General features: G+C 43.5%; 1 protein-coding gene across 2 annotated transcripts in view; it reads left to right on the forward strand.

The window, feature by feature from the left end:
* Positions 1-2,292, forward strand: part of ZNF652 (zinc finger protein 652) — an 8,255-nt gene extending 5,963 nt beyond the window's left edge. For both annotated transcript variants that reach the window (XM_010085876.1, XM_010085875.1), the window contains exons 4-5: positions 440-584; positions 1,031-2,292. In XM_010085876.1, coding sequence (XP_010084178.1) covers positions 440-584; positions 1,031-1,545 — 660 coding nt within the window. In that variant the 3' untranslated portion in view covers positions 1,546-2,292. The remainder of the gene's footprint in view (positions 1-439; positions 585-1,030) is intronic.
* The last annotated feature ends 10,511 nt before the right edge of the window (positions 2,293-12,803 follow it).

The raw sequence follows: 12,803 nt of genomic DNA on the forward strand, positions 1-12,803 counted from the left end.
CTGGAAAACAAGCCTGCCCTCCAGAGCTGCTGCTGGTTTTACTGGGAGAGCAGAGTCCTCTAGTGGAGGCACGCTGTAGTCCAGCACAAATTGCTGGCAAAGCTGCAAGACCTCTGAATGATACCTTAAGCCAACAGAAGCGCTTTTCTGGTGGCATAACAGTGTCTCTGCTGAGCTTTTGCCAACAGCTGTGTCAACTGAAGGTTGTGGCTGTTCCACGCTCCTTGCCAAGGCTCCTGCGCCAGCAGATCTTTCAGTACAGACCAGACTCTACTCTCGTTAAATCGTACAAATTCTGTGTTTGCATGAGGGCCTGCGTGTGTTGCTAGTGCAGGTATTCTTTGCACCTTCACGTAGTACATTTGAGTGCTGTGTCGTGACTGCCCTGCGTCCTGGTGCTGATGCCTGGCTATCATGGGTTGCTGTTTTTCTGTTGCAGAACTGCGATGAGAGGTTTCAGTACAAGTACCAGCTGCGTTCCCACATGAGCATTCACATTGGGCACAAACAGTTCATGTGCCAGTGGTGTGGCAAAGACTTCAACATGAAACAGTACTTTGATGAGCACATGAAAACACACACTGGTAAGAGCTTGTCAAAGAAAAGCACAAGTACCTGCAGGTCAGATACTTCCAGGTGTATTCTCTTCCTTGGAATTTGGAATCAAAACTGTTATCCAACCTAGAAAGTCAGACAGGAGAGGTTAATACATTACCTTACTGTTAAATCTGTAGTCCTGTGGTTCACTGTGGGGGAGAATGAGAGGATGGGCTTACTTCCCTGTTATTTTGGTCTGAAGGATCCCCACGCCAAAGCCTGATAAAAGGTTGTCTCGTGCATCAAAATCCAAAGGTGAGAGAGGATTTCATAAAAGTTGAGGACTGACTTCTGTGGAGCAGCTGTCTCTTTATTTGCTGAAGGTAGCAGTCCCAGTAGCTTTTGCAGGATGCAGTTTGTTTGCATAAGTACGCTAAAGTAAGTATGAGCAGATGTTCTGCGCCTGACTGATTGCTGTATCTGTGTTCGGCAGGAGAGAAGCCCTTTATCTGTGAAATCTGCGGGAAAAGCTTCACCAGCCGCCCAAACATGAAGAGACATCGCAGAACTCACACAGGGGAGAAGCCCTACCCGTGTGATGTGTGTGGCCAGCGATTTCGCTTCTCCAACATGCTCAAGGCACACAAGGAGAAGTGCTTCCGAGTTACAAGCCCTGTCAATGTGTCAACTGCTGTCCCGATCCCACTGTCCACGACTTCTCCTGCCACCACGGTCCCTGCTGTAGTGAACACACCCACCACCCCAGCTCCCCCCATCACCCTCAACCCTGTGAGCACACTTCCTCCACGCCCCATTCCTCACCCATATTCACACCTTCACCTACATCCTCATCCTCACCATCCACATCATCTCCCGGTCCCCCCGGTTCCTCATTTACCCCCTCCTCCAGCTCTTTTTAAGAGTGAGCCTTTAAATCACAGAGGCCAGAGTGAGGACAACTTTCTGCGACACCTGGCAGAAAAAAACAGTTCAGCACAGCACCACTAACACCTTTGCTTCCTGCCAGCTATTTGCCCATTTTATGCACATGGAAACATGCCCTCGTGGAAGTACAGAGGGTTAGTTGGTGAGGATCTTTGTCTTTCTCTTAGCCCCGGCAGATGGTCCTGATTTTTCCCTCGAATCGGTTAACAAACAAGGAAATCCTGTCTTGGATCAGCAGTGCTCATCTGAACCTGGGAACCAACAGGACTTAAACCCGATTTGCTTGCGTTTTACTGGTGACTTTTATAAATTTCAGATACTGAGACTTGTGGAATTTTATAATTTCATATCAGCTGATGAGGTATGCTTGCTTTTATATCCTGGACTTCTCCTCAAAGAGGAGACAGGCCCAGTTTTCTTTGTACTAATCGGAAAGGCTGTGAGATTAATACAGAGCATTAATTGTATCACTGTGTATCGTAATGGATTCTTTTCAGCTTTTGGTGCCGGCTATGGAGTGAGCCAGCCACGTATCACAGTATATTGGAGCATTATAAAGAAAGACAAAAAAATTTCTTGTTTGTGTAGCTCTCCTAACACACTCTTTATTTTACTACAGAAATTATTTTAGAGTTTTTTGTATAGACCTATTTAGTAGTCTGTTTCTAAAATGAAATGTATTTCAATAAGCGGTGTAATTTTTTCAGTGTAGCTGGACCTATGTTGTATAATAGATAAATTTTTATAATCATCAAAATGTGATTCTTAAAAGATGCATATAGCTTCTATAGTTAAAGTTATTCTTACAACCATACAACTTAAAAGGTGCTTCAGAGAAGAAAGGAACCCAAGAGGTCTCTGGAAAGGTTGCCTCAAAAGTGATATTGATTTCAGAACTTTACGTAATTTATTTTAGTAAGGCTTTTTTTTTTTTTCTTCCTCCTCCCGTTACCTTTCTCTTAAACTTTTTGGACAAGGACGTTGGGGTGCTGTATTCCTGCTCCACAGGTTTTCTCTAGTTCAGTTGAGGTATGAGATGGGTTAGAAAGGGAACCTCCGACGTTAGGGACCCACTAGAGAGTCACAAGAGGATGAGAGATCTGACAGCAGAGAGGGAATCGAGTATCTCAAACCAGCCAAGCATCTTGTCCCTTTATATAGGAGAGCCGGTTTTAGTGACTTTTCGTGGTATGATTTGAAGTTGGGGATCATGTCAAATGCTGCTCTTCAGATTGCTTTCTGGAATTCCTGGAGCTGTTAGGAGAGGGGAATTAAGTGAGATCGTAAATGTGGTGTTTCTGACTGGTTGACTGTAAGAGCGAGAAGAGAAGTTTGAATGAGACAATGGTCTTTCGGTTGCATTGTTAAGAAAATGCTGGTAGCACTGTATGTACTGTGTGAAGCTCTATCCCATAAATGTAATGTGCATAAAATTATGGGATGATTTCTAGGGGTCGTAGTCACAGATTTGGCAAATCTCAGTTTTACAGCTGTAGGATAGGAACCTTGGAGTTGTAGACATGTCACTGTTCATGATCCTGGGAGGCAGTGAGGGGGAAATGACAAGTTAGTGCAGGGATGGTGGGCTGGAATGCCAAATGTATCTGTTTTAACCAGTGAGTAGCTGTTATTTTTTCAGGTTCGTATTTCTCTTCTAAAACTAAATATAGCAGCATTATGCAATCTAGGAAATTGTTGCCACCTTCAATGAAGACAGAGGCCCAAGGCAATGTACTGTAAGTCCTCTTTTCCTTAAAATTCCTACTCTTCTGTGCTGCTTTTTCAACTAAATCCCACCAAACTATACATCCAGAGATCCTCATAGGCAGATGTCTAACTTACCATTCTGCTTGGTGATGAACTGGGATTTTGTGGCTAATGGGATTTTTTTTCAATATAGCAGAAATGGTTCTTCCCAGCGTTACTTCCTCAAGGTTAATGCTGTTAAGCACTGTGTTTTGAAACGCCATCTACTCTGTCTGTTGAGAATTAGCTTCTTAGTTGGTATTTTTCACCATTTCCTACCACCTAATCATCAATGTTGGTTTGGTTTTTTTTTTTCATAACAAGCGTAGGAAACTTAAGGAACCAGAAAGGGTATTTTTGGCCCAACAAACCTACTCATTTTTGACTGAGCTGAAACCCCTTCCAGTATTTCTGAAAAAATAAAACAATGGTTTTTTAAATGTTTTCTCTATAATATTTATATACACCCTTTTACCTTTTAGAAAAGAAAATTACAAAAGTGAACTTACACTCGTTGATTCTGACTGTTGTATTTACTGTGGCTGGTCCGCCCCAGAGGTTCTATGCATTCCACGTCACATTTGCAACCTACATTTCTGTTGTGCTACTATTTTATGGTCAGGCCTGTTATTAAATGATTTTTAAATGCTAAAAAAAAAATTCTTGGTAAATCAATTGTATTCCAGTTTTGCAAAATGATTTTCTTCTCAATAAATTTACAGTATTAGGCTGCTATTCAGAATTCTAAAATCTGGGACAGTTTTTTTTTTTTCTATTATTTAGTTTATAGCAATGATACACCTTGTACTTTTTTTTTGCCTTCCAAGACTTAGGAACTTCCTTTCTGTGTAAGAAGATTAAATTATCTAACCCGCTTAACAGTCTGTCATAATGTGACATGATGTCAACAGATTCTCTTCATTATCTGGGACAAACATATCGAAAGCTGACATACTGGTCTAAAAGTGCCGCAGTGTGATATCTTATAAAGTACATATTTCAGCAAAAGAGGGAAAAATGGGTGTTACAAAAGGCAGGAAATTAGAGGTTGAGATTTGCTCTGCCTTCTCATTTTTGCTTGAATTTGCATTGCCATGGGCACTTTCTACAGAGTTTGCCCAACACTAAGGAATGTATTCAAGTGCATTTACGACTTTTTTATTTTGTTGACAAACCAAGTGTAACGTTTTGTATCAGCTTTACTGTGTTTAGTCAGTTAAGGGGGTTGGTTTGTGGTGTTAAAATGCTTCCTCCAAGAAGAGCAAAGACAGATTATACCACCTTTGGGTCTTTTTTTTTTTTTTCTTTTTTTTCCCCAAACATCCTACAGCCTAAGGCAAAGTTTACTGAGTTGTTAACGTTGGGAATTGAGCAGAATGAACACCCAGTAGGGAGCAGTACAAAGGACAGCGTCTTTTCTGGAGAAATGTAAACTGCTGTTCTGGCAGACAGTGCCTTATCCTTACTAAAGGCATGAGCTGTGTGAGCTTGTTTGTTCAGTGGATTATCTCAGACGAACTTATCTTCCTGGATAAAGGTGTGGTGATTATTTGTTTTGTATTGTCATGCCTGAATTATTGACTCTCCTGTTTACACAGCTCAGGTGCTGCTTGATGGCCTCGTTTGCGTTGCTGCACAGGTCAAAATTACTGACACCCACCTTGTGTTCCCAACCAAATCTGAAATTACAGACGGCTGAAAAAGGCCTGTAAGCTGAATTTAGGCTTTTGTCATGGGGAAATTAGTTCATATCTCAGTGCAGTCCGTCTGGATGATTTTGTCTTTGCCCTGTTGTGTCTCTTGAGCATGTAAGAGCTATTTTCAATTTGTTGAAGAGAGGAGGAGGTGGAGCTCAGGGTGTGCAGTGTAAAAGACAGTGCTTCCCTTTGGCAGGTTGAGTCAGTTCTAGCCAAGTGACAGACCAAGTTTACCTCTGAGCTGAAAAAATCAGTATTTTTGCAATACATTGGAATTTGTTGCCTATTTCTTTACATTATAGTGACCAATGGTGTGACAGTCAGTGGGACTGAGGACCTTTTTTTTCCGAGTTTGAGCGGGGCTGTTTCTATTTGTGCAAAGATAGTGTTGTGTTGCCACTTTTTAGTTTGATTTATTACTTGCAGAGTATGTAGTAATGTGCCTTTGAGAACATGATTAAACGATATGCAGCATGCAGGGAGGCACTCAAGGACACTAATAATGTCAAATTTTTTTTCACTCTTGGGACTTAAGCTCAGGGTTGCAGAATGTTTAAATTATTATTATTTTATGATTTCATATTTCTATTGACTAACGGTATTTAAAAAAAACAGTCTGTGGCTCAACAAGACTTTTTTTACCTGCTCATAAGGAACATCTCACTTGTAAATAGGAGATGGATCAAGTTTCTGGTTTTAGTGTTGGTTTTGGTCTTTAAACCTGGGAGATGCGGCTACCTGAGAGTTGGTGGAGGTAAATGAAATAAACGATTACCCGTTTTCATGACAAAATGAACTGACAGTTTTCCAGCCTGTTCTGTACTGTGCTATGATTAAGACGTGAGTGATTCTTAATGGAAAACACGACTTGATTCTTATTCCTTGCCTGCTTCTGAACTCTGAGCTCTACTGTTTTTCAGCAGTGACTACAAGTTCTTCAGATCTCTGTCCTTACAGCCTGATGATGTTATTTTTTTAACTGGCATGTAATTTTTTTTAATTATTACTATCTGAGCGGGGGCACAGTATGTACTGCTGGGCAAGAAAACTCATGTAGAGTTCGAGCCTGGGTGTGATCTTCTGCATCTTGGTTAGGAAAGTGTGGAGGTATGTGTACTTGTTATAACCAATAGCCACGTCTTTGAAAGATGATATTTTTATGTTAAAGACAGTGAGTCTGGCACTATGTACTCTCCTGAGTAATTCTAGATAATCTTATCATGCACTGCTTTCAACACTTTGGAATTGCCATCTGACTTTTCAGAAATCAACGTGGCAGAAGAATTAAAATCCACCCTTAAAGAGAGAGAAGTTCAAAAGAAAGGCAAGCATTTCCATGTCCTAGAGACACTAGGAAAAAAAGTCTACCTTGGGGGGTTCACAGATGCCCTTAATAAAGATTTTTATCCTGGCAACAAGATAATTCTGAATAAAAAATGAGAATGATATTAATTTCATTACTGCTTTCTGAGCCACCAAGATAATTTCTGCCTGAATTGACCTGTTCAGATTTATGCTGGTGCCTAAGAAAAAGTTTGTTGTGGATGGCAGGGGACACCGTCTGCTCTCAGAAATAATCAGTGCTTTTTTGGGACAATGCTGCTGCCTTCTGTCTCGTTAGCTGTGCTTTTTTAAAGGAGGATAAAGATTTGAGAAGGATTTGCTTGATTGGGTTTTTGGTGTGTTGGGGTTTTTTTGCTCTCCGTTTTTAAAATTGGCCTGTCTCTGTATTTTATTTTTTTCCTATAAATCCTCTTGCTTTCTTGATCTGTTGCTGCTTTTACAGATTGGAATTAGCAAATCTCTTCTGATTAAATTTATTTGAATATTGGGAATAGCTGCCTTTGGACTGAGTCATGGCCTGCTGCGTGTATGTGCAGAGTGGGGATATTCTGCAATGTAGGCCATCGCTGTGTACTGAGAGCTTACACAAGCGCTGCAGTCGAAGGAGGCTCCCCAAGAACAGCAGTTGGTCTCAGTGTTTGCAGTCTGTCTTCTTATTTCATCACATTGCTAAATATTTCTTTCACTGATGTCTTACTGATCCCTTTAATGTAGCATGAGAAGGGGTATGTGTGATATGTGCCTGCATTTATAATTCTTACACTGTTCTCCAGGGCTGAAGGCTCTTCCCCATGTACTGCAGCATAAGAGCACAGATTAAACACATTTGAAAGTGAGAAATTACATAAAATTTTCCACCAAAAAGAAAACGCGGCTTTTGTTTGAATTCTCTTTCCTGAAAAACCTGCCGAAGTCCTGGGCAGAGTGCAGAAGCAGACTGCAAGTCCCCTGTTGAAGTGATCTATTAATTATTATCTTCCACTCGGAGAACTCTGAACCAGGGTCGTTACTGTTTATTTTAATCAACCTATAGAGCAGCAGCATAGTTCCCTCGGATACTTCTAATCTTGTTTCTGCACAAAGGAGAAATTTGTAATAACACCCATGCCGATCAGTTGAGGATGTCTTTCTGAGAAGCTACACGTCTTAACTTTTCCTGAACTGGGTGTCTGGTTTCCCAAAGGGTCATTGGAGCCTTTTAAACTGGAGTGACCAGTTTACAGAGTCTTGGCTTAAAGGTTAGTGGGGAAATACCCCTCTGCCCTCTCGGGGACAGTTGGATGGATTGATTTTTCTGATAAGCTGCTGAACTAATGTGCTTTCCTAGGATAAGAGGCATTGAGGGCAAGAATGAAAATCTAATGAGCAGTTTAAAGATCTGTGTGTGCGTGGTCTGGTGAGGGTTAACGCTGTTAAATTGGTGGGAATCCTTGGCTGTAGGAAAGCAGGAGTTTCTCCAGGTGAGCTGCAAGAGAATTACAGGAAGGTATAGGAATGAAACCATTCAGAGATTTTGTTTCTCCTTGCTGTTCACCATGATCCAGCTGGAATAAATGGCTGGCAGGCAGTGGTTGGAAAGCCACTTTTCCAGACAAATGCAGGCTGTCTCAGGGTTTTTCCTGTAACACAACTGCAATTTGAAAAACAATTTGTTAAAAAAGTTGTAAGGAGTGCTGCTTCGCTCCGGCTGACTGCCTGCTAACGCTGAGGCTACAGCCCTCACGGCGAGAGGGCTTTGGTGATGTTGCACCTTTCATTCCTCAGCCTGTAATCCCCAAATCAGTTGTGGAAAGATTTTGGAGATTTGGGGTGTGTGTGTGTGTTTGGGGGGTTTTTGTTAGGTTGTTTTTTCAGTGCAGCAATGACTAACGAGTAACATTTTGCGAGCAGTGTGGGGAGGTGATGAAAACGAGCTGTTGCTCCATTCGAAAGCCGTACCGTAGCATGTTTCTCAGAAATGCATCATCATGATTTGTCCCTACATGAAAAGTTGCACAACGTATTAAAAGAAGGGGGAAAGATGGGCACACAGGGAGCTAAAATTTTCAGACTTTCTGCTTTCTCCTGTGCTCCCATTTCTGTTAATGCATTTAGATTTCAAATGAGAGCTGATATCAGCAAGGAGCAAAAAGGATCCACAAAGTGAAGTCAGGAGAAAGCTGCAGCAGAGACATCAACTGCTAAGAGTCCCACCAGTAACACTGAACTGAAAAAAATAGTGAGGATCTGTAATTGTATCGGACTTCTTGAACAAAACCGAGTGTGTTATGGCTAAGTGCTGCTTCTGTTTACAGTCTTAATTTTGCAATTTCACCTTCAGATTGCCTCAGCCCTGTTTTCGCCTGTAGTCTGAGAATAATAATCAAGGGGCAACTGATAGCGGAATGTGACGTTGTCCTTCTCCATCTTTCACGTGTGCTGCTGCCATGTGCTGCACATTCGAGGGGGATATGTGAGTTAAGAACTACGGGATGTTGTGTTCCTGTCTGTGAATCGTGAGCTGCAAAACAGTTCTGCAACCGTGCATTGGCGTGTCTGAGAGCTTGCAAAATGAAGGACTGAGACAGCATATTACAAAATAGTTTCCAGTTTTGTTTTTCAGACAGGAATTCAGCCTTCCTCCTTCCTTGAGCAACTCAGTGCAGGGCAGGGCGTTGAAGTGGTGTTTGTGTCCTTTCCCTGTGAAATATTGGTATGCTTTCATCTCCATGCTTAAAACTCTCAGCCTCCCTCCTGCACCCTTGTGAGAATTGCCAAGAAGACGACATTCTCACCGAGCTTTGATAAAGCTAGGAGGTTTATTAGAACTGCTGTGAAAGAGAACTTGCTATGTAAGGGTTTCCAGTGGTGTGTGTCTACGTGAGCAGCCTGTGTGATTAAATTCGGTGTATTCCTGTTGGATGAGTAAATATCCCTGTTCTACAGATGTGGAACTGAGAGACCTGCCTGACATTATGTAAGCGAGTGACAGCTGGGGTCAGAGCTCTGCGTTATTTCTGGTCCAGACTACTGCCCTAACCACAGGATCACCATTTCCCTTTTCAGTTCTTTCTAGATTTTCTACCTAATTTCCTCCCAAAGGTTTTTCAGACAATGGATAAGCGTATAAAGGAGATAAGAATCAGTCTCCTCTTTGTGGTGATATTGAAGTTCCTATGTACAGGAAAAAAGCCGTGAGTGCAAAAAATAGCAATTGGGAAATCTTACTAATCCCACAATGTGTTTCTGATCGCTTCAGCTAAGCAGGGAACAGAACGTAGCCAGCATTGCAACTGGAGATGTCTCAGAATGATGATACATAAAATTAGTCCAGACTGAAAAATGATTCCTGCCAAGACAGCCCAAGCATGAAGGGATCAGCTTTCTGTTAAGCTGTAGGTATCATTAATAGTCCAAAGGTCTTACGACGCTTAAAATTAAAGCTGCGTCCTGGTCAAGCTCTGGTTTGGTAACCGTGCTCCGATCCTTATGTAACCCCTGTGATTTCAGCAGGTTAAGGGATCCTGCGCCTCCCTTTCGCAGAATGGTTTCTGGAGGGTGCTAAAAGAAAATACATCGTATGTCAACAGAGAGGTTGAATTTGGTATGAGCTGCGAGGTGACCGAGTTCCCAGGGGCCAAAAGGAGAGCGCCAAGGAAGCACGTTACCTAACTGCCCATCCTGGGTGCAGGTTTGTAACGGAAAATGATTCATCAGCCATTGCCAAGGAAACCAGGGAGTCTGTCAGAATGTACCAGTTCGCCTAGAGTTAGAGTTTGTGCCCATTTATTTTAGAAATCGTATATTTAGTGATTTAGGGTTGTTAATTCATAGAAAAATTCCTGCTTGGCCTGAAATGCTGTCTCGTGTTCTGTGAAAACTTGAGCTTTTTGTTACTACCAGAAGACAACTGGATTTTATTATAGTGTCTCATAGATTTTCAGTTTACTCGTTTTGGGCGTACATTTTGCTTGATTACAGTAATCCATCCACTCTGCCTAGTGTTTAAAAAAATACAGAAATGATGTTAGCTTGTCAGAGAAGATAAATTCAGTGGTTTAAATTCATTTAAGCTCATGTAACTTATGTTGTGTCGCTATCATAGCTCTTGGCTTTTCCCATCCCACAAAGAAGTCATTCCCCAGAGGGTTGCAATTTAATCTGCGTCCGTTCTGTTGAGGAGGAGAGAGATCTGCAGGAGGAAGGGTTTGTGGAGGATTAGCCAGGAGATGGCAGTGGAGCGGATGGCTGCTGCCTGCAGCAAGGGAAGTGGATGAAGGCAGCTCGCTCCTCTGACGGCGTTGATGTTGGAATCTCTGCTTGAAGTAACTTCCTGAATCAGAAAACATTTCAGATTTGTTCCTAATTAATTGCTAATGTCCCCGATTCCTGAAATTTTCACATCGCTTACATTGTGTTTCCCAAATTAGAGCCACTGGATGCTGTAAGTCCGTGTTGCGGCTGCAGTGACTCTTCAGTGTGACTCTTCGCAGTTTCTTCACTGCAAGAGTGGTCAGGCGTTGGAACAGGCTGCCCGGGGAAGTGGTGGAGTCACCGTCCCTTGATGGGGTCAAGAAATGTGTCGATGTGGTGCTTGGGGACATGGGTTAGTGGGTTGGGTGGTGTTGGGTTGATGGTTGGACTTGATCCTTGAGGTCTTTTCCAACCTTCATGATTCTCTGATTCTCGCCATCAGAGTTGTCTGAGCTCGTTATGGATTGCGCTGAGACAGAGCCTGGAGAGTTCTGCTCTCGAGTATTTTCTAAATATGTTCAGCTGCAGTGAGATCTGTCCCCTCTGCCAGTCTCTAGAAACCGTTGGGGTGATTGGTGTCGGTAGTTACACTGGCTGACTGGCAAGGAGCAGGAGAATTCGTAAGATTTCCAGCTGAATGATTGCGGTGTTTTACCAAGCGGGCTGAGAGCATCGTGTCGCTCTGCTCCCCAGCGTGGTGCGAGAGCAGCCGGCGCGGCCAGTGCCGCTGACCTGCAGAGCGTGGAGACGGTCGGCGTTATCCCTGCGTCTCTTGTGCTGCTCCAGCTGGAGCTTAGCCCACCTGGAAAAAAGCTCTGTCGTGTTGCCCGTTTCCTGATTTCTCCATGTTACATATGAAATATTTTGACTCCTGATGGGTGGTGACCTAACCACTCCTGTAGTGAGACCTCCTTCCTTCCTTCCTCACTACTAAGCATTAAATGCAAAATTAAATACAACTTAATACAAAATCAAGTCACTACTAAGCATTAAATACAAAACTGACGCCCATGCTGAGGGAAGAAGCTCAGGGAGACCTCAGCTTGGACTGGTGCAGCCCCCACGGAGCAAAGTTGGCTGCTTTCGAGTCGAGTGTCCCAGCTGCTGGAGTGGGGGGGACTCCCCAAAAGGTCACCCCAGGTGGTGAAATGAAATGAATGGAGTTTGCTGTCGTCTTGCTTGTTAATTCTGGAGGTTTTTCCTGATACCATATAAATAATATTTGGCCAGATTGATTTCACGAGGGCTTAGTCTTAACACAACTTTTGTGCGCTGCAGGATGGAAATAAGGGGGGGCAGGACAGACAGACGGCTGCGTGGATTTTGGGGGCAGAGGGTTGCTTACGCTGCGATCCACTTGGTGGTGGAAAAAACCAAGATGACAAACATGGAGAGAAGCGTGCATCAGTGTGTTTCTTGTAGCTGAGGGATGTTGCAGGCATTGTGGGGAAGCCGTGTGTTCGCAGAGGGCTGCGGCTCTATTCAGGGGTTGCCAGCAGCCAGGTCAGCCCGGTGCAGATGTCCTCGCTTGCTCTCCGGGGTTCTTCACAGTGGAAAATCACTGGGATACAGGATCACCCTTGCCAAACTGCTCCGTCTGGGATGTTTCTGCAATGATCTTTGCCCCGCTGCCTTTCCGTGGGAAGGAGACAGAAGGCAGCGGAGAATTTGACCTTTTGAGTTTCCCACTTACACCCGAACCGCTTGAGCACGGTCTCCTGCGTTACCAGGAGCTGGGGTAACTCCAAAGGGGGGTAACGTAAAAGGAGGAACCGCAAAACCTTCGCTGGGTGTGCTGTGCAGACTAAATAAACGATAAAATATTTCCTTGATAAACCAGGGCTGTGTCTGCAGAGAGGATGGTGACTGCAGGCAGCTATCGGTGTCCTGGAACGGGGAGCAGGGGCTGCTAAGGTCTCGGAATAGCGACGGTTTGGCTCCAGAAATGCTCCGAGCTCTGCTCGTGGCTGCGGCTGGAACTGAATTTGCCGAAATGGGGAAACTTTAAAGAGTATTTTGGGCTATGGCGTGAGCACCGGGCAACGTGGCGTTCCCCCCAGCAGCCGGCACAGGGGCTGGCCCGTGTGGGGAGCAGAAAACTGTGGGGTTTTTTTTCAAACCTTTTGAATTTTGTTTGCATCTTTCCATTCTTAGACATTTTTAATTAAAAAGCAAGACAAAACCCAACCTCGGATGGTCTCCTAACTACATGTTTTGAGGCCGTGCCGCTGCGTCCCTTCCCTGCCCACACCCTCTGCCTCCAGCCTTTGAACAAACTGGCCTCTTTTTTTTTTTTCTTTT

The sequence above is a fragment of the Pterocles gutturalis genome, unplaced genomic scaffold (assembly GCF_000699245.1).
Source record: "Pterocles gutturalis isolate BGI_N339 unplaced genomic scaffold, ASM69924v1 scaffold30575, whole genome shotgun sequence".
Classification (NCBI taxonomy): domain Eukaryota; kingdom Metazoa; phylum Chordata; class Aves; order Pterocliformes; family Pteroclidae; genus Pterocles; species Pterocles gutturalis.